Source organism: Anser anser (genome assembly GCF_964211835.1).
Source record: "Anser anser genome assembly, chromosome: 1".
Classification (NCBI taxonomy): domain Eukaryota; kingdom Metazoa; phylum Chordata; class Aves; order Anseriformes; family Anatidae; genus Anser; species Anser anser.
In genome coordinates, this window is record NC_139720.1 from 214,450,534 (window position 1) to 214,476,596 (window position 26,063).

Consider the following 26,063-nt stretch of genomic DNA (forward strand, 5'->3'; position numbering starts at 1 on the left):
CAGGTGAGGTCCTGCCTACAGCCGCCCCTCATCTCCCCCGGGGTGCTCGGCCCCAGCAGCCTCCACCTCCTGGAGCCTCGTCCCCTGGTCCTGGGGCACCTCCTGGTTGGGGTGGCTGCAACATCCCCGCGCCCACTGTGCCCGCTGCACGCGGGTGTGCTGCTGGTGGGCACGAACATTTGGGAGGTTGTGAAACGTGGCGAGCTCCAGCAGACCTCGGGCGTGCCAAGAGGGGGAGGATTTACTTCCACGGGTGTCAGGCTCTTCTCTCTGTCTCCTCCAGCTTGTGTTTACAACGGGAAGACCTACTCCCACGGCGAAGTGTGGCACCCCGTCTTCCGGCTCTACGGCCTCCTGCCCTGCATCCTGTGCACTTGCAGGGACGGCGTCCAGGACTGCCAGAAGATCTCGTGCCCCAAGGAGTATCCCTGTGACTATCCCGAGAAAGTGGACGGGAAATGCTGTAAAATATGTCCAGGTACGTGGAATCCCACCTGCTCCTGCTGCCGTCTTCTGTTTCCTTCCTGTAGCTGTGGTTGAAAGCCCTGGGCGTGGAGGTGGGGAGGGTTTCACGTCACTGGAGGCTTGAATTCATGCTGGGTGAGCAGGTTCGGCAGGGCAAGCACTGAAATAAGGGCTGTCCTGTCCTGGAGGACTGCCCCAAGGTGAGGGAACTGCACTGATCCCAAAAGGTCGCGTGCGTTGGGTGGCTGTAGTCTGCAGAAAGACGCCTGAAGAGGTGCACGCTAGCAGTCTTCAGACAGGTAGATGGTGCCCCAGGCCTCCAGCTGGGACACGAAGTCATGGGATTAAATTGTGGCAGCTGAAAAAATGCAGGTTAGAAATTAGAAGGAGATTCTCCAGGTACGGGGTGTCTGTGGCACCCATGGTTTGGTCTGAGTTGGGGTTAAATTCTCCATCCCTGGAAGGAACGGGTTACACACAGCTGTTGGGGTGTACCAGGTGGGACCAGGCTGGTTGGGGCACGGTGAAGAGGACCTCTTTCTTTCATATTCAATGGGTTTTGGGTCTCTCAGGGTCTTCTGGGTCTTTGGAAAGCAGTTCACCTGCAAGCACAGACCTGGAAAAGATAGATCAGGGCATCAGATCTTCTCCTGCTCCCACTGGAGAATGTTTTCTAGGTTATCCCTCTCCATTCTATGATTCAGCATTGGATGTTTAGATGATGGACCACCCACGGCTTCCCTAGAGAGGCTAGAGAGACCTGAGCCTCCCTGAGCCTGATTTCAGATGCAGCAATTGCTGGGTCGTCTTTGATGAGCTCCTTCAGGGTGGTTTCATGGAGGGGTCTCGCCAGGGAGAGCAAGCAAAGGACGTTATCACATTAAGGAATGGGGGCAAACAGGCTGCAAAATAATTTCAGCTGGGATTTTTAAGGTTTTCCTTCTGCCAAGCAGGGAGGTGCTGGGACGGCCTCCCCTGGGGAGCGAAGGGCAGAAGCTCAGCTTGTTTTAATAAGGTTTGTGATATGTTTATGAGCAGGATTTATGACGTGGTGCCTGGTGGGAATGGGATGTGATGACTGAGCAGAGCCCTTCCAGTCTTGCATTCCCATTATAGCAGGTCTCTCCGGTTTAAAGTCTACAGCTTTCTCTGCTGGGATCGTCTGCTCTTCAGTCTTCATTTATTTCCAGTTAAACACTCTGACCCAGCCAAAACAATTTTTTTTCTTGCTTTCCAGTACTCACAGATAGCAATCACACACACACACACCCCCGCTCAGCCAAGTTACATGCTTGTCCCTTGCTTCACTGCACGGCGGTTTCGCCCGTCTTCTAATTCCAGGCACTTTCCATGACTGTCCTCCTCGTGCTCCTTTGTACGCGGGAGCTTGGAGAGAAACACCGACCGCTTTCTGTTTGCAAAAGGGGAATTGCTGCGATGCACTGGGCAAACCATCACCGCTACTGGGGAGAAAGCTAGCAGCCAGGACACCTCGGTCTTTATTCCTCCTCCTCGACGTGCTGCACGCCGTTGGCCATCGAGTGGCTCTGGTGTGAAGCTCCGAGGTTGTTAAACACCTATTGTACCTGCGAGAGCGTTTGGATCCTTACCACTAGTGGATGTGGGGCTGCCTCGAGCCACGCAGCAAGCAGCCCTGGAGGGGGAGAGGTTTGGTGGTCTGGGATGGAGACCCTGCACCCAAAAGCCGTGGTTGTCCCGCTTCGGGTCACGCTGAGGCTGCAGGGTTGAACTCTTATCTTCTTTTTGCTGAAAAAGTCCCGCTTTGCGTCCCGTTAAGTTGGGATTTCCATCCCCTCTCCCCTGGTGTATGCGAGGAGCGGCTCAGGACCACCCCAGAAAGCGTGGGGAGAGCAGAATCGGGCCTAAAATAACCGTCCTACTAAAATAAACCCCACGCGTCTATTTATAGCCAAACTTTCTTTCGAGTAGTGTGAAAAGCTTCAGCATCCAAAATGACTGGGAGAACAAGGCTAAATTCAGCTGAGCCGAGCTCCTCTGCGTTCCAAGGACCACAACCAAAGGCAATAAATCTCCTTCCAAAACCATGGGGGATTCTTAATTACTCCAGAAGCAACAACAACAAGAAAATTAGCGGCTCTTCTTCACCGGGGGTGTTGAAGAAATCCCCCTGGGGTCCTGGTGGTGGTCTCCGGGGCCGAAGGAGCTCAGCGTGGGCACGGGGAGGGGGCTGGGGCTGGGGCTGAGCCCACCCGCGGGGCTGGGACGGGCGCTGTGCCCAGGCAGCCCAGCCGCAGCCCTGGCTCCCGTGCTGCGGGCTCGTCCCCCTCCGCTTCGCTGACGTTGCTTCCCCGGGATGGGAGCGAGACGGGGAGCGGGGAACCCAGCCTGGGCTGTGCCGTGTGGCGACGGCACCGAGCCCCCCACGGTGGGTTTGGGGGATCCAGGCAGAGCAAAGCAACCTGCCCCGTCCCTGCTGGTGTAGAGGCTGCCAAAACCAAGGGGAATATTGGGGTGAGCAGGTCTACGGACCCTTTATCAATGTCGCCCTTCGCTTCCAGTCCTGCTGCAGGTGCTCTGGGGCTGCCAGGATCCCAACCCAGCTCTGAGCCATCTCCCAGCTCTGGGGAGCAAGGCTGTGTCCCACACCATCAGACACAGCAAGGTGCCACCTCTGGGCGCTGAGATGGCCTCTTCCAACCTCCTTCCTGCCCCTCTGCATGGCCCTATTTAATAAACTCTGCTCTTCTTTGTCCCCAGAAGCCAGAGTCAAACCCACCGATGAAATCGTCACCGCCCAATGCGGCAAGAACCCCAACCGCGTCCTGGTGTACATGTTTGTGCCACCGAGCTCCGAGACCTCCAAGGAGGTCCTGAGGACAATCGCAATCGAGAAGGAGCCCTCTGAAGAGGTGGAAATCTATAACTGGAAGCTGATTAAAGGTGAGTCCCGTAACAAAACCAGCCAGCAATGGCGAAAGTGCGTGCAGAAATGTGGTGCTTTCCAAGCTTTGTTCAACTTTTCAGGCTTTTTTGAGTGGTGCTCCAGACCTCGTGTAGTGAGTCGAAACCTGCTGACAGCAGGCTGGCGTTTCTAACTCTCCCTTTCACACTCTCTTGCTGTCATTGCATGCAGACCAGGGCTTGGAAACCACTCTTGGTCCCAGTGTACCCAGTGGCATGCTGTAACACTACCCGGAGGCACAGCACGTGGGCAAACAAGGCGGGGGCTGTGGGGCCGTTCCTCAAAACCTGCCTGCTTCCACGCCAAACACACATGGAAAACAAACAAGCCAAAAAACTCTGGTCACGCTGTAGTTTTCGCTTTTGCTCTTTCTTTTTCCCGGTCCTCCTACTGCTGGGAACAAAGCTTGTAGGGCTTCCACAAAATGCATGCAGGGGCGATGAGTTTCCCCAGCCTGCTTTTGGGACAGGTGGATTTGGACCCTTTGGTTGGTGTGTCCTCCAGTAGTCAGAGCAGAGCACATCATCTGTGAAGTGACACCGATCTCCCCACACATCCAGCTGTGCAACACCCTCATGGACCAGAGGAGCCTGTCTCCACCCAAAATGCTTGGTCCAGTAGACATTTGTGTTTGGTTTCTGGGTGCCCAAAGCAAGACCCAACCCTGAGCCTCCATCGGACGTACTCTACCCCTTGCAAAACCTCGGGCACTCGAGGTCGGTTGCGCCCTACCTATGGATACAGCGCCCCTTGGTCCATGGAGCTGAGTGTCTCGTGGACCTCTGTGAGCAGATATTCTGGTCTCCTGGGTGTGTTCTTGTCTCACCTCTCGCCCAGAAGAGTCCTCAGCCCTCCAGGGGCTGGTCTCCCAGCCGCCTAGGATGGGTGCATGGGCGCACGTGGGTAGCAGTCAGAGAAATCGCCTCCAGAGATGGAGCCGTGGCCGTCACCATGTTTCCATCCTCCCCCTGCCATCCTCCGTCCTGCACGGTGCCCCTCTCCCCGTCCCCCCCCCCCACCGTGGCGAAGCCTCCCTCACAATGGCACCTTGTAGCTGGAGGACAGCTCTGAGCCTGCACTGTCTGGGCCCCACCGTTTCCTCTCCTCGCTGCTTGGCAGAGGTCACCACCCAAACCTTCTTGCCACCTTCCGAGGCCAAAAGCTTCGCGTCTGCACGGAGCTCCCGAGCCCTGCCAGCCAAGGACAGGGGAGGCCCTTGTCCCCGAGGCCAACACAGCTCTTTTGCTTGGCAGAGGGAAGTGTTACTATTGGGAAAGAGCATGAGCTCAGTCACATATGGATTCCACCTCTCCATGGTCCATCACTCTACCAACAGAGCAGCGTGTGTGGAGAAAAGAGCCTGCAAGGCACGCCTGGAGCCCGTCCATCTGCCTTTGTATGGGCTCACCAAACCTACGTGGCCTCCTCCGTTCCTGTGCTGGGACGGTGCCTCCACGGGGCAGGACGCAGCAGGAGAAGCTGGCAGCAACGTCCAGCCCAAAGCTTTGCCCAGCTCGCATGGGTCATGGTGGGGGCTCCCCCGCATTTTTAGGGGTCTGGATGGCTTGGGGGTTTTGAAACTTGACTTTCTGATGTTTTGGAGAAGGAATTAAAAGGAGAAGACAAAAAAGGAATGGATGGGATCGGCACGGTTCAGAGGCTCTGTCGTCTGCTGCCTTGTGGATGCCTGGGCTGTAGGTGGAGGTGCAAAACCCCAGGACCTCTTTCCTGGGTTTACCCTGCCAGGCTGTGCATTAGACAGTGCCCAAAAGATTCCTTTCTATCCTAAAACCTTGCAGCTCCAGGACCACCAGCGATCTCCTCTGTTTCACCACTCCGGTGTGCCCTCACGCCTGGGCTGGAGAGGACCTGTGGCATCCGGACCAGCCACCCCTGTGCACTTCTGGCATGAGCTTGAAGGTCTCCTGCCACGGAAACTCTGGGGTCCAGAGCCACAAACTCTTTCTGTAGGGAAATCTTTTCCCGACACGCAGCCTCCCTGCAGCTCAAGCTCTTCCCATTCGCTCTGCGTTGGGTAAGAAGCAGACTCCTTTCCCCTGATGCATTTGAAGATGCCATCAGCTCCTGCCTGTGTCCTCTCTTACACAGATCTGTTTTTTTCAGTCTTCCCTTGATGTCAGCAATTTCTGGTCCTTTGGTCCTTCCCATAGCTCTGCTCCAGGCTCCCTCTGTGTCTTTCTGAAGTGCAGAGCCCGAAACAGAGTGCAGGGCTCTGAGCAAAGGTCTCCCCTCTGCGTCCTGCTGGGGTGGGTCTCACACAAGCGCACCCACGTCTCCATCCACCTGCTGATGCTCTCGGGTCCCTGGGGACATTTCGGAGGTCTGTAGTGCACGGACATGGCTTGTATCAGCACAGTTTGGGTGTAGCAAGACGTTTGCCTACCAGGCATCGCAGCTCCCTCAAGCAGATCACTTTATTTACCATTTTCTCTGGCTCAGCCACGGGTTTCCTGTTTGCCTCCAGCACATGGGCGAGGACGCTGCCTGGTGTTTCTCTAAGGCCGATCCCTTGAGAACCCCGTAGAAATACCCACTTTGTTCATGGCTTAGCAAGTCCTGACACCAGTTTCCTGAGACTTCCCTCCCAGCCTGGCACGGCGTGCCGCGTCTCTGCAGTCACGGTGGTCCCCACGTGGCCAGCAGAGAGAGGCATCAACAACTTGTCCCGTCCACGCATTGTAGGATGGGCAGAACACCTCTGTCGAAGAGCCTGTCTCTCCCCTGCATCTCCGAAATTAGCAAGGATGGATTTCTGCTTCGGAGATGGTCCGGTCATTCATTCATTCTTTGCGCTCCCTGATACTGGGATCTATCTGGGTTTGGTCCTGAGGCAGGACGTAGAGCACCAAGAAGGGCGGCGAGTGCCGGACAGCCCCAGCGCCTCTCTCCATCTCATCCCCCATGAGCCAGGGTCTTTGGACGGCTTCTGCTGGCTGCGAAATGGCACCGTCCAGCCGTCACCACCCCAAATGCTCTCGTTCTTCACCGGCTCCATCCCGTGCTGGCTTTTCCACGGGCGGTGGGCTATTCTTATCCGCGCCGCCTCGCGCTCTCCGTGCGAGTGCTGGCTCCACGTCCGCATTCCTCCGCAGCTCCCCAGCTCCTGGCGTTTGTCAGCAGTGACCATCCAGCGGCCGAAGGTCTCAGCCAGCTCTCCGGGGGCTCTCGGGTGAAAATTATCTAGGTCGGTTGATTAAAAGATGTTTATCTCTTGCGGCTTTTGTTTAAAATAGGCTCCTGGTTACTAATGTACTGGAAAGTGCTTCATCAGCCACGGGGGCTACAAGCACACCCTCCTGCTCCTTTCTAAGTATAGACCAGGAGGATTTATTGAACACTTGTGCCTTCCTTGCGTCATTAACAGTTTTATTATCCCCATCCAGTATCTTCTTTTGTTACTGGTAGGACTTCTTTTCCTGACCCACTCGAAGGACTTATTAATAGTCCAACCAGCCACATATTTCTCCCGCTGTACTTAACTTCCTGTACTAATTTTCCACAGCCCACAACATCTCGTTTATACACATCGCTCGTCGGTTCCCAGTCGTTACATACCCTTTCCATGTGTAATTGCTGCTGGGAAGAGGGAAGGTCTCTTACCCAAACAAGGGGACCACGCCGCCCCCGACACCGGCGAGATGCTGGGCGCACGGGAAGAGGCTGGGCGAGACGCGGGGAAGGATGTGCCAGGCATACCTGCCCCCTTCGTCACGCCTGCAGGCGAAGAGGAATATCACGAGCCCTAATCCCACGGAAAGGTCGCTTCCGTTGCTAAATGCACGCTCTGGTTTCCTCGGGTCAGACCTCTGACTCAGGCACACCCCCCCCCCCTAACGGGACGGTGCTGGCGCGGGCAGAACCATCCGTCTGCGCTGAGGTCAGTCCTGATTTCCTGTCCTGGAGGAATTTCAGGGCTGGGGGCAAAGGGATGGAAAATCCTTGGTGCGGGCTGCTTCGAGGATAGGGAAGCGCCCGGGGATGGAGAGGGCTCTGCGGTGCCCCCATGGGTAGGGGACTGGGGGAGAGCGAGCAGAGAGGAAGGGAACTGGGATCCTGTTGATCCCACCTTAATTTCCCTGGTGGTTTGGGGGAGATCAGAGCTTCTCCAGGGCGAGATATTTTCCAGAGCAACAAAGTCTTATTGGTTCCACCTGCTCCGTGGTGTCGTAACGCCGTGTTCCGATTTGGTGAGTAATCGCTGTTTGGAAACGAGATTGCTGCCAGCCCCGGGCTGGACATCCCGAACTCCCAGCAGGTTTCGGTGACAGGACCCTGTTGCATCCCTGGTGCCTCTGTCCCTTGGTTGTGCCTCTCGGCAGGGTGAGATGAGCATCTCATCATCAAATCCCAGCTGGTCCTCACTGTCTGACGCCCCGTGTTTCCCTCTGCAGGGATATTTCACTTGATCCAGACCAAGAAGATCAGCAAACAGGAATTCAAGCAAGAAGCGCAGAACTTCAGGCTGATCACCAGGACGAACGAAGGTAGAGAAAGAACCCCCCCCATCCCCCCTCCTGCCTGGCCCCAGCACCCCGAGCTCTGCTGACGTGCGCTGGCCGTGCCGCCAAGGCTGCCCAAACGCCGGCACAGCGCGGGATCGAGCATCGGGGAGAAGATTTGTGCAAACCCAACGGGGCCAGGGCTGAACTCCCTTCACACGCAGAGCCTGCACTCCTGGTCAGCGGTCACATTTTCACTTTATGGCATTGGAAAGGGCAGCCAGCTTTCTAAAAGTGGACGCACGCTTGTGAAATCCAAAGGCTACATCTCTCCAAAGCCCGTAAAACTGTTTGATTTTTTTATATCTAATCCATCTGGCATTACGGGGGAGAAAAAAAAAATGATGCAAAGGATTTGAAAGAAAACAAACTCTGAAATACCTTTAAAAAATCATTCTTAATGGTCTTGGATGTGCGTAAATGTTACAAAAAGCAGGAATGCCAGTGCACATGCCGAGAGTGCCTGTGCAGAGCAAAACTGCCGTGTTATTTCCCGCTGGCTGCCTTTTCTCCTGGGCTGGATTAGAGTTTAATGGGTCAGGCTGGGATCGAGCCCACTCCCGCATTGCTCAGCATCCATGGGCTGGGGTCTTGGGTCGAACCAGCACACCCGGTGCCTCTGGTTGGGGCAGGTGGGGATTTATTTTCACCTCCCACCCATTTGTGACAACACCTCTCGGCCAAGCCCTGGGGGATTTTCAAGCCCCCCCTCCCAGGTTGGGCTTCGCACCAGGATGGGGTCTCTGGCACGTGCCTCAGTTTCCCGTGATGAATAACCCTGTTGGGAAACCATCCCTCTGCTGCCACCACAGATTCTCGGAAAGCACTGGCCGGGGATTTCTCCACCACAGGAGGTTCATTCAGGCAGAAAATATGCCCCCGGGGATGGCTACGTTTGGGCTGCGTAATCCTCACTGGGATTACGTGGGGGCGACCACCTGGAGGGGATGCAAAGAAGGCTCTGAGCCTCCTCCAGCATCTCTGGGGTTGAGGGGGGGGTACAAGGGAATGCTGGGGTTTAGGGGGAGCGAGGAGAGGGGGTGGGGGGCTTGGTGCCCCTTTTTGGGGGGATGCGTTTGCTTTGCAGTTAGTTTGCAGCCCACTGGTGGTGCTGAGGGGCGACCTGGGGGTTTCTCCTCCTTTTTCAGCTGCATCTTCCCCACTGCAGGTCATTGCAAAGTCCTGCACGAAGAGCTAGGGCTGGGCTGGCATTAGAAAAACGAGTGTAAATGTGTTTTTTTTTTTTTGAGCAATACCCCAAAGAAATGGGGCTGACAGCTATTGCCCCGTGCCAGCAAGGGGGGCAGAGAAGCACACCCACCCATGGTCCACAAATCATGAATTTTGGCTTCCTGAAGAAGAGTCAGAGGACAAACAAAACCCTTCTCTCCCTGAAATAAAGGGGCTCACCCTAACCCCGGCCATGCTGGGGGGGCCGTTCGCCTGCTGCAGTAACTGGCCATGAATTGCATCTGGCCCTCTGCGCTCCAGCTAAAACACGTGCAGAGGAGGAAGAGGGTGTTGTCCCCATTTCAGAAGGTGCTGCTTTTCTTCTGAGAAAAGACCACCGAGGGTGGGTGCTAATGAGTGTCCTTCTCTTCTCATCCAGGTCACTGGAACATCTTCCGAGCCCAGACGTCAGAGCTGACGATGACAGAGAGTCCAGAGAAAGAAACAAAGAACTTGTAAAAGAGAAACTTTAACCTAGCTATTGATTTATCTACACCCACACACACATACACACCTACCCATATATACGAAAAAAACTCGCATTATTAAATAGACTGGCACAGCAATAAGAGGTACACTAGTGTAAATGACAGCAACTCCAGCAGAGGAACCGAACCCAACCGATGCCACCACGTCCGCGCCGAAGCCCGGCCACCGCTATGGACGTGTCACCCCTTGGCGTGCTCCAGGGGAGAGCAGACACGGCCATCGCCATCCCCTGCTGCCAAAAGCGCTGGGTGTGCAGCGGGAGAGGCAGCAGAGGGAGGCCTGGTGCAATGTGAAGAGAGGAGGAATTGCTGAGGAGCATCGGGAGCTAGCAGCCAAGCAGGAGAAAACCCTGCTCGGTACCACTGCCGGCGTAAGGGTGACCTGCAAGGAGAGAAAAAACCTCCCTGCCTCCTTTCTTGGAGGCCCTGTGAGCTGCAAAGGGTTTCTTTGGTTGAATATCCTCCACAGGGTAGTTTCTGAAAAGTCTTTTCTCCTCTTTTTTAGATGGGAGAATTTTGGGGGGCACTTTCCCTTCTTTGCAGGTCATGCAGCAACGCGATTTTTGGGAGGACGTGCCTGCTGGCACCAGCGACACCGTGGAGAAGAGTCGGGGTCCTGGGATGGTGACACAAATTCAAGGCCAACAGCAGCACAGCTGCTGCTCGTGGTGCCAGTGGGGGACGGGGGCGATGCCACCCGCCCGCTGGTGCCACCCCCCTCTGTCCCCTGTCCCCTCTCGCCGCAGCAGCCTGCAAGGATGTAAGCTTAACTGGCTCCGAGACCCCGAACACTGCACTAAGGTTGCTGCTACGCATGTTACTATGCTATATATTTATATATATCCTACATACTATCTACTGGGCTGTATTCACAGGAGGGGCATCTCCCAAAGGGCCAACAGGACCATTGCTGTAGCGTGGGGAGGAGGGCGTGCAGCAGCGCTGCTCTCCCCCTGACTGGAAATAGCTTTGGGGGATTTTCAGGTTGTTTCGGTACATGTATTTATCCCTGGTTTCTTGTCTTATTCCGTTTTGATAAATCTATTTATTTGGAGATCCAGAGCTGTCGGATAAATCTGATTAAAGCGTCTTTTTGATTCACCCTCCTGTGCCGGCTCTCCTTTCCCTGCAGCCATGAGAGTCTCTCCTAAATCCATGTTTTGGCAGGAGGGGGTGCAAGGGGTAGCCAAGTGGCCCCGATCTTGCATGTCATGGTCCCCTCTCCCTGGGGCACAGCAGGCTTTGGGGGCCCTGCTTTGGCCACCTGGATTTGGGGAGCAGCTTTGCAGACCCCCCACCCAGCAGCTGTGGTATCATCTGGGGCATCACCCGGGGCATCATCCTGCCCCGAGGCAGCACTGACCCCGCTTGCTGTTGGTCTGCACGTGGTTTGGGGCTGAGAATTGAGCTCAGGGCTGGCAGCGGGTGTGGGGATCAAGCTGGAGGCAAGTTTGGGCCAGGAAACGGGAGGTTTTGGTGCACTGGACTGGCACCTAAGCGGCTAAGTGAGGGCAGGTGCTCGCTGCTGGAGAGGTGAGCACTCACATGGGGCTGTGAAAGGCTCAGCATGAGCAGCTCCCACCCTGGGGATGTCCGTGTCCTCCTCTTCGCTCTTCCTCATGCTCCCAAGGACCAGGGGTTGCTGCCACAGGCTTGGGATGTGGCTGGAAACCAGGTCTGTGCTCATTCAAAGGACGGAGGAGCATCGCTGGAGCCTCACGGGGGCACAGGCAGGTAGCAAAGCGTTTCCAGCCCCAGCGAACACACAGCAAGGAGCGACTGGGGAATGACCAGAGCAGCTGGGATCGCCGTGCCATCATCCAGGCGATGGGGCTGCTCTGGTTAAATTTACCCAGGAAAAACCTCACGGCCCCAGCTCTGTGAGCTGGGGGTGTCCCCTGCCAAGGGAGAGGCACGAAGGCACCGACTCGCTCAGCGCTGCCAGGGGAGGATGCTGCCAGCCCCCAGGCACAGCCCGACCCCTCGCTCATCAGCCTAATTAACTCATGCTTGCATGCTCTAATTGAAGCCCAGCTGAGGCCCAATTTATGCTCATTTACCAGAATTGGACATTGGAAATGAGGCTGCTCAGTTGGGTTTCCTGGAGCGGCCTCATTCCTGGGGGAAAACCAGCACAAAGCCCACTGGATGAGATTTCCTACAGCCGTCTGTACGGGACCGGGACAGCGCAGGGTGCTGAGCCCACAAACGGTAGGAGGCCTCCAGGGTGCAGATCAGCTACAGAGCCTCACTGCTGTCCCCGGATGGGGATACCCAGAGCATGGTGTGTTGTATTTATTTTAAAGGCACCACACGTTTAGAGTGTCCATGGAGCTGCACCATCCTGGTCAGCGCCACAATGCCCTGGATCCCTGGAAAGCTTTGCCTTGGACAGGGAGATGGAGAGAGTAAGGGCTGAGCAGCAAGGGATGTCCTTGGAGAGGTTTCATGGAGACGCACGACGATGGAGACGTAAGGTGATGGAGACACACAATGATGGAGACAGACGATGATGGAGATGCACAACTATGGAGATGCACAACAATGGAGATGCAAGATGATGGAGACACAAGATGGACTGGGTGTGCTCCATTCTTGCTGCTGCTGTTGTCCTTGCACTGAACTCATTCCTAGCAAGCAGGGCTTGGTGCCGTGCGTACCCACCATGAAAGGAGGACCCAGAAAGCTCCAGAGATGCCATTTGCACGGTGTGGCTGCGGATGTGACTGTCCCAGCCTCCCAGAGCTTTCCTGATCCACCAGACCCATCACATCCCCTGCCCTGGCTGTTCCCAACACCGTCCCATCTTCTCCACTGTCAGTTCTTCCCCTGCCATCAGGCATTTTGCCACTGCCAGCTCTCTGTTGATGTGGGTCAGGCTTTCTGCTGCTTTTTAGTTCTTCCTTTACTGCAGCCCTGCTTTGGGATGCTGTCATAAAGGCACCCCATAAATTTTATACGGAACGATAAAACATTTTCGCGTTGGCTCACTGTAGCAGCACGGACCAAAGGGGCGAACTCGAGGAGCCTGCAGCTGTGCTTGCCCAGCCCCACATCTCAGCTGCTGGCTCCTGGCAGGCTGGCCAGGGCCTCACCACCGGCATTTTGGTGCTTGGTTGGAGGAGCGATCCCGGAGCAGCTGGCTTTGCACTGCCCCAGGGCAGCTCAGGGGGCTGCTGCCCGAGGGATGGAGCCATGGCTGGCAGGGGACAGCTTCTCTCCACCCAAGGAGGCCCCAAAATGTCCCCTCTGCTTCCTGCGGTGAGGCAGGAAGGGCTTTTACCCAACTGAAGTGACCCTGAGCCAATGGGGGTCTGAGTGGTGGGCTCAGCTCTCCTTGCAGGTGATAGAGTGCACCTATGGGTTTCTTAGGGGGGTTCCTTATGCCCCATCCACCTGCCTTCTCCATCCACCTGCCCTTCCTTCATCCATCTGCACTTCCCTATCCTTCCAGCCATTCCTCTCCATTCATCCTTCCTCATCCATCCACCCATCCTTCCACATCCATTCGCCCTTCCCCATTTGCCTGTCTCCATCCATCCATCCATCCATCCATCCATCCATCCATCCATCCATCCCTCTAGCCCTCCATCCCTCCATCCCTCCACCCATTCCTCCTTCCCCATCCATCCATCCATCCATCCATCCATCCATCCATCCATCCATCCATCCCCACCCACCCTTCCTTCCCCATCCATTACCTTTCGGACCCTACGTCTTTTCTTTCCCCGCCATGACATGGGAGGGAGAAAACATCGGCATCACTTTGCTCCCCCCCAAACCAGTGCTGGAGACCTTCATTTCACCCAGGACACACCTGACCCGATGCGACACCCCAGGGGAGCACTGGGGACGTGCACAAGGGCTGGTGACAGCCTCTGCACGCAGCGCTGCCTGGGGACGTGGCCGAGGAGGGGCTCAGGGGGGGTCGAGGTGGGAGATCTCCTGCGAGGGTGTCGGTGACACGCCAGTCCCCGCGCCCCGGGGCCGTGCCCTAATGACCGTGCCTCCCCGCGGGGGCATTGCTGGGGATTAACACTTTTAATTGGATCAGCAGCCACCGCTTCAAAGCCAACGTCTCGCAGCCGGTGGCGTCACCTCCCTCCTCCTCCTCGTGTCCCTTGGCAGGACCCAGCCTGCCTCCACCCTGGGCCACCAAGAAAGGGGCTGATTTTATGGCCGGGATTTCTGCAGGGGGGTTGTGCCTGTGCTGTGGTTTGGGGGTCCGCAGGGGACATTTCCTGGGGATATGCCATGGGTCCCACCACCCTGACCGCGTGGTGTCCATGTCACCATGGCTTGGGGACCAAGGGGGTCGGGGATGTTCCTGGCATGCCCAGGAATGACTCAGGTTGGAAGGGACCTCAAAGACCATCCAGTTCCAACCCCCTGCCATGGCAGGGATGTCACCCACTAGATCAGGTTGCCCAAGGACTCGTCCAACCTGGCCTTGAACACCTCCAGGGATGGGGCATCCACAGCTCCTCTGGGCAACCTGTGCCAGTGCCTCACTACTGCATTTGGGTGTTTGCTGTGAGATTTTTGCTCTCAGGACTTCAGACAACCTCTGTGCAGTGGCATCAAAGCCCTGCTGCTCCTCCAGCTCAGCGGTGCCAGCAGCGGGTGCGGTGTTTCTGCTCACACCAGTAGCTTTAGCCACACCAGCAAAGGTCCCAGCTGGCTCAGACCCCTTCTTGTGCCCGCTGGGTAAGTCAAGAGAAACGTGGTCTTGTTCCTCCTGGGGAAGGCGGGACAGGGCAGGGGACATCACGGAGGTCTCGGAGATCCCCGTCCTTCCCAAAGAGCTCCGCAACCACAAGCTGAGGGTCCTCCTTGCTCATAGACGTGCAAGCACTGACATGGTTGCATGGTTTTCTTTTGCAGGACCCACATCTTCTGGCACTTATTCTGCAGGACCCACATCTCCTGGTGTTTCTTCCGCAAGACCCATATCTCCTGCTGGCCCTCCTGCGTCCCCTTCTCTCCTCTTACTGGGGTCTCTTGTGTGTGCAGTAGGAGATCACCTATGCCATGGCCAAAGGAACCTGAGCTGGGCCACCTTTGGTCACTGCAGGGCAAATCTGGGCACTGGGTCCAGTTGGGGTCCCCAGTACCAGGCAGGCAGCACTGGGCTGGACCCATCCCCGCTGGAAGTTACCCCAAAAAAGCGTTCTGCTTCAGGCTGATTGAACAGGGACCGCCAGAAGCAGGGCGGGGGGGGGGGGCGGGGGGGGGGCATCTCCATCCCTGGAGAAACTCAGACCCTGCCCGGAGGCAGCCCCAAGCAACCCGGTGTAAGGTCAGAGCTCGCCCTGCTTGAGGCTGGACCTCCTGGGGTCCCGTCCAGCCTGAATCACCCGGCGGCTCCGCGCTCCAGGGCCGATGGCAAGTCACCACCAGAAATCTTGGCTCTACCTCCGGGGTCTCGGGGTTCTTTTACGTCAGAGCCATGCTATTTCATGCTCTATTATCAGGTTAGTCAAAACACTTCTCTAAACTATATGTCTATATAATTGCCAGCTACGCTAACTTCCTTGGCTCCTGCTGTTTTCCATTGCATCGGGTTTTTCAGTCATGCAAAATCTCTACTTTCACCTTAATCTGCACGAAGCCCCCCTTCCCTGCCGGCGGCTCGGGGGCGGAGGGGAAGCCAAATCCTGCCTCCTGAGCCCGGTGCCACGATGCCCGCGGGGCTCTGACACCTCCAGGAGGGGTCGGGTGGGCTCGGTGCTGCTGCGAAAAGCCAACAAGGGGCCCGCAGTGCTGGGGGAAGCTGGAATTTGGGCTCACAGGTGAAGCATCTCCCCGTGAACGGGGCCGTGCTATTCCCAGCTCACCTCCTCCCTCCCCAGAGGGATGGGATTTCTCCCGAAGCGGCTCTCCATAGGGCTTTCCAGGGTCAGAGCCCCTTGTGCCGTGCTGGGGGAGCGCTGTCCTCGTGGCCACGCTGCCCCATGCATCCCTTTCTCTTCCAGGGGTGAGGGATGGAGAAACCAGCAGTGTCCACGCTGCGCAGCCCACAGGCTGCTCTCCTGCCACCGCGAGCCCGTCTCTCTCCAGACTAAACAGTCCTAATATTTCCTGTCTCTTCTCGCATAGAAACGCGTCTGTAATCACTCCGTTCCCTGGTTTCTGCACCTTTTTGGATGCTGGAGAGGCTCAGGACGTACCGAATCTGGGGAAACGAGATCACATTTCCTTGCCTCTGGCTCCGTCAAAGCCCGGCACCCCCAAACCTGGAGGCAAAAATCTCCCTGCCAAGGAGAGCTCTGCCAGCGCATCGGGACTGCGCGGGCATTGGAAAAAGCCCCCGGCTGCCTGCGGTGCCAGGAAGAGGGGCGAGGAGAGAGGGGTGATGAGAAAAACAGGGAAATCCTCAGAGAGCACGGCTGGCAGGGCTGGAGCCCAAGGAGGGATCGGAGAGGGAGGAAACGTGAGCAGCGAGGCCAGACCACATTGCAGGGGCCCTGTCCCAGCATCACGGGGCGGAGGCACCGCTGGTCCATCTGCTCCCAGCCCAGCAGGGCCACCAGGAGCAGGTGCCCAGGACCATGTGGGGCAGCTCTGAGCATTGCCAAGGAGGGAGCTGCATCTCTATAGCTCTGTGTCTCTGTAACTCTGCATCTGTATACCTCTGTATCTCCGTACCTCTATATCTCTATAATATATCTCTATAATTCTGCATCTTCTTGTCTCCTTATCTCCATATCTCTGTAACTCTATATCTCTATAATTCTGTATCTCTGTATCTTTATATCTCTATTTCACTATATCTCTGTACCTCTGTATCTCTATATCTCAGTAACTCTGTATCTCTGTATCTTTGTATCTCTCTATCTCCATCTCCCTCTATCTCTCTGCCCCTATGCCCCTACACCTCTATATCTCTATACCTTTATATCTCTGTATGTGTGCCTCTCTATCTCTCTACCTCTCTATCTCTATGCCTCTATATCTCTATATCTATTTCTATGCCTCTATATCTATCTCTATGCTTCTATACCTCCATACCTCTATAACTCTCTACCTCTATATTTCTATGCCTCTATACCACTATCTCTCTATACCTCTATATCTACATGTATGCCTCTATATCTCTGTATCTCTAGGCCTCTATATCTCTATACCTCTATGCCTCTATACCTCTGTATCTTTACACCTCTATATCTCTCTACCTCCATTTCTCTATGCCTATATATCTCTATAGCTCTATACGCCTATATCTCTATGCCTCTATATCTCCATATCAGACTCCTCCTCTCCCCTCTGTGCCCTGTGCATGAGCCATCACCAGCGTGGTGCTCCCAAATGGCTCTGCCTGAGGAGCATCGCACGGTGCTCGTGGTCTTCCCGCCCGGTGGGATGCAGGAGCACCGCGCACGCTGCCTTTTGCTGCCCCTTCGTGCCAGGATTGCGTTTCTTGGCCTCTCATTTTTCGCCCGTGGGAGCTGGTCAGGGGCTGAATCCTGCCTGTAAATCCGAAGGAAACTGCTTACGAGTCCTTCTCACCAGCACTGCCAAAAGACCATGATTCATTCCTTTTTTTTTTGGGTGGTATAAATTAATTAGTTCAGGCCCATCACAATTATCTAACTCAATGAGCACAACAATAACCCACTGTTCAAAGGTTGTTCATGGCCATTTAGCACCATCTGGGTCGTCTGATCAGGGGCTTTGAAAACAGTTGAAAATGAAGTAAGAAGGATTGTTTGGCCCAGGCGCCCCTTTTTGCCTCCCAGCTGCACGGACAATGAAAATAAACCCAGTGGGCCCATCGGACACAGGGAGGGGGTCTGCAGAGCAAACATCCCCCTGTATCTCACCACGTGCCTCAGACACATTTGGTGTCCCCAAATGGGAAAGTGGTGGTCTCGGAGGGGACGGGGGTGAGGAGCTCGGCCCCCTGCCCGAATTGCACAAAGCTCCGCACCCCTTTTGGGCTTTGGGGATGGAGCCGGAGAGGGCAAAGCTTGAGGCACCCCAGTGGAAGAGTTGGGGTTTGCAGAGGTCCCTGCTGGTGCCCAGAGGGGCTTGGGCCCCTTCAGAAGTGGGGCAGCTTCTTGCAGGGGCTGGAGGTTGGATGTGGAGTTCTCCAGGTTGGGTTGATGGCATGGGAAGGCAGCGGGAAGCACCGCTGTTTTTTAAGGGTGAGGAGCTACTCACCGTGTCCAAAATTGCCCCAAGAAGCATTCAGAGCCTGCAGAAATTTGGGGATGGAGAAATTATAGTCCACCCCCAGGGTGTCCACATGAGAAGCGAGGCTCCCTGGGACATACATGTTAGGAGACACCACTCCTGGAAGACCATGCCCACCTCACAGGGACCTTCCCAGCAGGCAGCCCCCAGGCCCCACCACCTCCCCGGTCAATGGCTTGGACCCCCCCAGTCCTCCCAGTGCCCTCAGTGCCCACCCACAGCCCCCCAGTTTCTCCAGGATCCATCCCAGACTGACTGCTGCTCCAGCACCTGGACTCTGCTCCGACTGTAGCTGGCACCTCGGCTGTGCACGCACGGGATGCAGCTCCTCACCTCGGAGAGCTGCTAGAAACAGAGCTTAATGAGGAAATGGAGCTTAATTAGTGGGACAGACTGCTCTGGCCAGGGCCAAGCATGGTGACCACCCACCTGCTTACATGCAGCTGGCCCATTTATCCCCTTATTTCATTATTTTCACACCCTTGTTCCTCCCCAAACCATCTTCATCCCTCCCTTTGCCCACCTTCTGTCCTTCTCCTCAACGTTGTCTTCTTCAGCCTAGCCCGGGAGCTTTGCCAGATGGATGCACCAACCTCCTCTTCCTCCTCTTGTCAAAGAGCAGTGGCTTGCACGACCAGACGTTAGCATGGCTGGTGCTCAGCATACACCCAAGCATCTCCCCAGCATGGACTGGATGATCCTGCGATGTGGTTGTGTGGCAGATTTTTGGTCAGGAGGCTTGGAAGGGTGGATTTGGGGTGGCTGAGAGAAGACAGCTAACTTCTCTGCCCTGGGAAGGGGCAGGTCTTGGCTGGGTTGAGATGAAGTTCAACCCATGGGCTGGGATGGGCACCACAGCCTCTTGCAGTGGCCAACAGTGTTCATTTGAGCTCAGATGGGGACAGGGACAAATTGATGGAAGGGGCCATGCCCTTCCATCAGGGATCAGCTGAAAGGCTGCGAGCACGGCTTGGTGTGGGGTCGTGGAAGTTCCTCTGACCCTCATCAGGCTTCCAGCTCCCATCCCATGGTGGGAGCATCAGCACTAAATAGTGAACAGAAACACCGACCTGCTTCCAGACTGATTTATCACGTCCCGAGGAGTTGCATGGACGTCGGTGTGGGCCCCTTCGAAGCTGGATGTGAATCACCAACACCAACAAGAAGATCGAGTGGAGGTGGATGAATTGGATGAATTCTGGCCCTTCATCTCAATGACCAACAACTGGTGGTAGACACCCCAGATTGCCAAATTGAGCCCTCCAGGCAGCGTCGATCTGTGGCTGGCGTTGGATTGCCAGACCAGCACTGGACCGAGATGATCGGACGCCCGAGGGCACTTGGGTGCCTCTTGCTTGGTTGTGGATCCAAGCCTTGGGCTTGCTCTGCAGATCCGAGCAGCTCGGGACAAAATCGGGGCCTGCTGGAATCAGAGGGGGTTTTGTTGTTCATGTTGGCTTGGCCGGGGTTTAGCCCTACACACTCAAAAGGGTTTTGAGTGAGGTTTTCTCTTTGAAATGGGAATTTAACACTTTCTTGCTGCTCGCTGCCCGGGGAGAAACATTTTCCTATGACCCAGAACTTGAGTTTCACCTCTCTTCCTCAGCGGGGCATCAAGTATGGTGGCTGGGATGGGGATGGCCAGGTTGGCGAGGTGCTGACTGCCCTCTGAGCACCTCGGGGTCCCTCGGGCCACGCGTCGGGTCCTGGGCTGGGACAGGCGCTGGGCTGCAAGAGGAGCAGCGTTGGGAGCTGGGGCTTGCAGCTTGGGATCTGCTCCTCGTGTCGGTGACATGAGCAGGAGAAGAGTGGCCCAATCTCTGCCTGGGACCCCAAAATGAGCTCTGGGTGAGGTCCCACCAGCGCTGTTCCCAACGGGGATGGTCCCTCCTCCCCTGCGAGGCTCTGCAGCCCCGGGGAGCAGCCGTGCTCCCCACACCTGGCCTGGGGAAGAGGGATAACGTCATCCGGCCGAACACAGCTCCTTGGCACCGAAACGGCTGCAAAATACCAGCCAGCAGGCCAGGAAAGAGGCCAGCTGGGGGAAAACGCACGGGCGAGCACAGCGCCAAGTCTCCCCGCCGGGAGTCGGTTGGGAAGGGCTCGGCCGCCGCTTTCCGCAGTTTTCTGCTCTGTTCCCTTTACTCCGAGGTAAGGATTAGGGAAGAGGCAGCTCTTGCCACCACAACGCCCTGGGCTTTTGGTCTTCAGGCAGCTTGGTTTGGGATGGTGCAGGGGGTAGGGCAGCGGGAGGTTGGGGAATGGTGTCCTGGTGGCCCCAAGGGATGGACTTGGCAAGCGCCTTGGCTGCCCCATGCCTCTGTGCATTCTCCTCTCTCATGTCCTCCTCTCTTATCCTCTCTCCTCTGCTTTTTTAGTCTTCCTACAGCTTTTTGGCAGAGTGTTATGGTTGTTCACGAAGCTCTCCGGTCTCTGCTGTGGGCTCCAGCCCTTGCTTGGCTGCACGCAGGACACAACAGGTCCCCTCCCCAACCCATGGTCCATGGTGGGTGAGGTGGGCTCTTCAGGAGCAGACGCTGTCCCTTGTTTTTTTTTTTTCCCCTGCTGCGAGTTTTGAATTCATCCCAAACAGATCTCCAGGCAGGTCTGCAAGGCAGGGATGGCATCTCGGGTCTGCAGCTTTCCCTCCCCCTCAGGTGTTTTGAACCATGATGATCAGCATGGGGTTCCACCTCGTCCCCTCGTCTCTTCCCTGTGGCTGCACGCAGGTGGTGGGGGTGACCCGAGCTCTGTGCCGTGGCGCCGATGGATCCTGCTTACCAGCGATGCTGGAAGGGGCCAGATCCTGTGGTCCTCGCCCTGCCGAGGATGGACGGGAGTGCTTGTCCCTGAAACCCCGAGTGTTGTGTGAGTCAGATGGGTGACCTCAGGCAGACACCTCCCACCAGGCTTGTCTCCCCAGTTTGAGGAAAAACTGAAAAAATGGGGAAGGTGGGAAAAGCCCCCTCCTTGGGGTGCCCCCCGCTGGTTCCTGGCAGGAGCTGTGCTGGGTCCCAGAGGTGGATATTACACCCGAAGCCATCGTGTTGAAGGGCCACCCAGCATTAATTCTGGCCTTCCCTAAGTCTTGCAGTTCGTAGTTTGTGGGGGTGAGCCATGCTGGTGGGGTGTCAAGGGGAAGCATCAGGATGTCCCCCCCAGCCCAGGGGCCCAAAATGCTGCACCCTGTCCTGCAGGAACCAGATTTCCTGCAGCAGCAACAGGGGAGCGAGGTGGGCTGGGACCCCCGCTGGACAGGGAGCAGAGGCAGCGTGCACGGGGACATCCTGTCCATGGCAGGCCGTGGGCTTCAATGGGATTTCATCAAAACTTCTGGCGCTGTCTCCTCTCACATCCCCACGGCCAAACGCAGGGTGATGAGCACCCAGTGGAGCCATGGTGCCAGGCCGCAGGATCACGGCTTGCCCCGTGTCCCTTGGTCTTGTCACCAGGTGGGGGACGAGTTGGTGCCGTTTGTGCAGGGAGCCTGGCTGATGCCTGCAGGGGCACTCGTGGGCAGGAGGGCCGTGGTGGATGGCCACTAAGGCCGGGCAGGGACGTGCCTTGTCCTTTTTAGTGACCATTTAGCAGCAGGGACGCGTCCTCTCCCTGGTGGCACAAGCCCAGAGACACCCCACCTTCTCCAGCCACCAGCGCGGAGCAAGCAGTGGAACCTGCATCCTCCTCCATCCCAAAGCGCCCACTACTATCCTACCCTACTCAACACGCCGGGGGACATCCAGTGCTTATGGGGACGTGGGTTTTGTCCAGGACGCTTGCTAATTTTTTTGTCCTTGCCTTGGCTGTCACATTCTCCCCCTCCCTGTGACGCCACAGCAGCAGAGACTCCCATGCGATGTGAGCCTGCGGGTATTAATGTGGCTCCCACCGGGATCAGCCTGGAGGATCCCAAGGATACAAGGAGGGGAGGGGGTTAGGGACCTCCCGCCAACCAAATTTATTCCTGATGTCCTTAATGGCAGCCCCATGTTCAACACGAGCGGACACGGTGAGTGCTGATAAAGTGCTGGGGACTTGCGGCCCCTTCGGTGTGCCCACAGCCACGTCGAATGGGATGAGTACTAAAAAGTGATTATTATAAGAATTGTCTCATTATTTGAATTTTATTATTTGAAATGGGGGGTGGGGGGAGATGGCTGCCTGAGCAGCAGGCTTTGTGGTGGTGGGCGAGCAGGACTCAGCAGGAGCAGAGCTGGAGGATGAAGGTCAGGAGGAGGAAGAGGATGAGGATGATGATGAAGAAGATGAGGAAGTGAATGCGAATAAGGACGAGGAGGAGGAGATCAGGTCTGCTCTTGGCTAAAGGGGCCAAAGTCCTCAACACCCCAGCTTTAGGGTGCTCAGGACATTGGTGAAGCGGGTGCCGTGGCAGATGTGTGGCACAGCACCGTGCCGGGGACCATCAGCATCCGACTGCGTGCCCCTCGGGGCTGTGCCCTGTGCAGCCCCCAGCACCGCAGGCACAACCCCCAAAAAAAACCCACGACGTGAACGGGATGTCAGGAAAATGTAATTCCCCGGGGATGGGATGTGGGGCTGGGGGGAACCGATGGGAACCAGACCCAGATGACCCCCAAACACCTGTGCCACGGGGCCCAGCACACGAAGCAGTGGGGACAGGATGGGCAGAGGGGGCCAGGGACCCACCGTGCCTCAGTTTCCCCACTTGGCAACACATGGGGGGGCTCCAGTGTCGCATCAAAGGGGAACAAACCGTGGGACACCGGTCCCCATGAGCATCCTTGTCACTGTCACAACACGATGGTCCATCGGCAGCCAGCCCCATCCCTGAGCATCCCCTGAAGCCCCCCCAGAGCCCCCCCAAAGCCACCTCCTGCCGTGGGGGCCGTGGTGGCCCCCGTGCCGAGGTCCTGCCCCCGCTCGCGGCATGGCCGGTAGCCGGGAACCTGCACCGGGACCAGAAGCCCGTTTCATACAGCCAGGGAATATAATAAAATTAAACCTCATTAAGCACTTAGAGAAGGAGTTGCATTGAGGGGGTTGGGGCGGGGGCCAGGGCAGCCGGGGGGGAGCCGTGCAGCTCAATACTGGGCCATTTAGAAGGGAGAATTTAATAACCGGGGGGGGGGGGAAGAGAGGGGGGGTTGCGCGGTGGTTTTTATGGCAATAGATTTATTCCACCTGGGCTAAGAAATACATTCCACATCTGCCGAGCCGTGTAACCAGACTCTAATTAAAATCGTATGCCAGCGAGGGCCCGGCTGTAAAACACAAAGCTGGCTTTTAGAGCCGCTGGGAACCGCGGCTCGCGCCCAGCCCCGGGCTCGGGGCCAGGCGGCCGCGGTGCGGCGGAGGGAGGTGGCCCTCGGTGGCCCTCGGTGGCCGTCAGGACCAGGATAGGGGTGGGCGGCCCCACTGTCACCTCTGCGGCCACTTGGTTCCCCTGAGCAAGGCAGGAGGGGTGCAAGTGCCCGGGGGGGTCTCGGTGACGTGGGGGTGTGCAGGGACCCCCAGGTGGCATCAGGGTGGGTGTCGTGAGCACGGGGACAGGGCGGGGGCCGTGTCTTGGGACCATTGGGGACACGGTGACGTGCACGGGGCTGTAGTGGCCATAGGGACGAGGTGGCCGCCGTGCGTATGTAGTGACCACGGGGACAAAGCGATGTCCCTGCGAGCGCAGGGACCCTGGGGTAGGGCGGTGCCCATGGGTCCGTGGTGACCCTGGGGACAAGGTGACACCTGCGTCTGTGCAGGGACCCCGGGATGGGACGACGTTCTTCTGTGCATAGCGGCCACGGGGACAGGGTGACATCCATGCATCCGTGGTGACCGTGGGATGGGGTGACATCCACGCGCCAGTGACACGGGGACAGGGTCCCTCGATCCCTTGATGCCTTGACCCCTTGATCCTTTTGGTCCCTTCCAACTCAAGATATTCTAGGGTGATATCTCCTTGCGCGCGGGGACCGAGGGGACAAGGTGTGCACATGGCGTTGGGGACACCCACGTGCTCGCAGTGACCATGGGGTGGGCGATGTCCGTGCACGAGCAGTGCCGCGGGGACGGGTGACATCCACCTGTGTGCGGTGGCAGCAGGGATGCCGCGATGTCCCCGTGCGTCCGCAGCGACAGCAGGGAGAGGGCGACATCCACATGGGGACAGGCCGACGGCCACACGTGGACGGGGCGACGGCCACGGGCACGCAGCGACAGCGGGGACACCGCTGTAGGGCTGGGGACGCATCGATGGGTGGCGATCTGTCCCCTGAGCCTCCTGCTCCCCCCTGACCACGGCGATCCCCAAAACCAAGGAAAAGAAGGAAAAAGGTGTTTTTTTGGGACGAGCCAAGCGGGCAGTAAGGCGGACCTTTGGCCTGCGTTTGAGTGGCACTTTAACGGGGCCGGCGCTGAAAGGCTGCCCTGTGCGCGCCGTATCGGGACACCCGCGCCGCGATTTTACAGTCCCGCGAAGTCAAGGCTAATATTTGCCGAACAAACAGAGGTTCTGTCTCGGGTTTAATAGGCTGGTCCTCCAGACAGCGGCAGAAAGTGCCAGTTCTGAGGGAGAAACTAATGAGACCTTCGAAATAGTTTGTACGGGAGCAGAGAAAAAAAAAAATAAAAAATAAAAAAATAACCACCCCAAACGCACTTGATGCCAAGGAAAATACACTTACCTAGTAAAGTATGAGTAATAAGTGGCACTTTTTACAGCGTGAAGATATAACTTTTCATGAAAATACCAAATAAGGCTCCGTGCGAAAGGTGGACGGCCCTTTTATTGATTTTGTTCCCTCTGATTTTTTTTTCCCTTCGCCAGCCTGAGCGCCCGTTTTGCGGGAGCCTGTTTACGGGGCCGGGCTCCCACCGCCCCCGGCAGCGCCCAGCCCGGGCTCCTCATCTCGCCGTGAGACGAAACGAGAAGGGAATGGAAAAACAGGAGCCGCCGTTCCGCGAGACTTTCTATTTTTAAAAGGTTAAAAATATCTATTTTCAGACACCAGCCCCAGGAAGCGCTGGGGTGAAGCGACGCGGCGGGACGCGAGGAGTAAACAGGCGCCGGGACGTGCCGGGCGGCGCAGGAGCACGGCTCCGAGGGGGCTCGTGGGGACGGGGACGTCGTGGGCCACCGAGTCCACGGCCATGGCCACCGGGAGATGTGGGGTTGTGGGGCTCAGCGCCAGCGGGGAGGCTCAGCCCTAACGGGGACGCGCAGCCCCAAGGGGGATGCTCAGCACTGAAGTGGGATGCTCAGCACCAAGGTGGGATGCTCAGCACCAAGGTGGGATGCTCAGCACCCAAGGGGGTGCTCAGCACCCAGGGAGGATGCTCAGCACCAAGGAAGCACGCTCAGCACCGCCAAGGGTTGCTCAACCCTGCCGGGGGTGCTCAATGACATGGGAGACGCTCAGCCCCAAGGGGCCCCGGGTGCTCGGCACGGAGGTAGGGGGGTGCTCAGCACCCAGGAGGATGCTCAGCACCAAGGGCACAGTCTGAGCCCCTCAGGGGGTCGCTCGGCACCCAGGCAGAGTGGCTTCTCCCTCCCAGCATCACGGCTCGGTGGGCAGGATGGGATGCTCAGCCATCGGCACCCAGCAAGGGGGGGGGGCAGAGGAGCTCTGTGGGTGCCCTGGGTGCTTCTCCGTGGGCGTAGAGGGCAAAAAAGCGAAATGCAGCAATAAACTGAGCTTTCCCCATCGTGCCGCGGGCTCGCCACGGCTGCTCAGGCCGTGCACAGGACCCAAAAGGGAAGCGGTGCCATGGCAGGGGGATGCGGTACCCAGCATGGCAGGGGGACATTGAAAAACTGCCTCCAAAATCCCACAGATCCTTTTTCTCCTCCTATTCTGCAGCTTGGCCTCCCCACGCACCCCACCCGACCACCTTTAGGGTCCTGGCGCTGCTCGCCCTGCTGGTGGCCGTGCCCTCGTGCTCATCCCTCGGTCCTTGGTCTCATTCACTGCTCCCTTCCCTTGCAGCCCCGCAGACACCCTGCAGGGCAGAGCCCGCCTTGCAGAATGCCTGACGGGGGCTTCAGCCCCATTGCTGGGCTTGGCACCGCGGCCAGCTCAGCCTTCAGATTTCTGGGGGCTGCACGGGGCCTCTCGGGGTCTCTGGTCCAACCCCACGGGCTAGCTTCGATGTGAGATCCAGCCCCAAGTCAGAGCTGCGGCTCAGGGCTCTCGTGGGTTGCTTTTGGATATCCCCAAGGATATCCGAAGAGTTCCCCGGCCTCTT

At 57.2% G+C, this 26,063-nt stretch overlaps 1 protein-coding gene across 2 annotated transcripts in view; it reads left to right on the forward strand.

Moving 5' to 3' along the window:
- The window catches only part of CHRDL2 (chordin like 2), a 28,405-nt gene extending 17,657 nt beyond the window's left edge, over nucleotides 1–10,748 (forward strand). For both annotated transcript variants that reach the window (XM_083816721.1, XM_083816722.1), the window contains exons 8-11: nucleotides 284–478; nucleotides 3,205–3,387; nucleotides 7,822–7,914; nucleotides 9,539–10,748. In XM_083816721.1, coding sequence (XP_083672847.1) covers nucleotides 284–478; nucleotides 3,205–3,387; nucleotides 7,822–7,914; nucleotides 9,539–9,618 — 551 coding nt within the window. In that variant the 3' untranslated portion in view covers nucleotides 9,619–10,748. The remainder of the gene's footprint in view (nucleotides 1–283; nucleotides 479–3,204; nucleotides 3,388–7,821; nucleotides 7,915–9,538) is intronic.
- The last annotated feature ends 15,315 nt before the right edge of the window (nucleotides 10,749–26,063 follow it).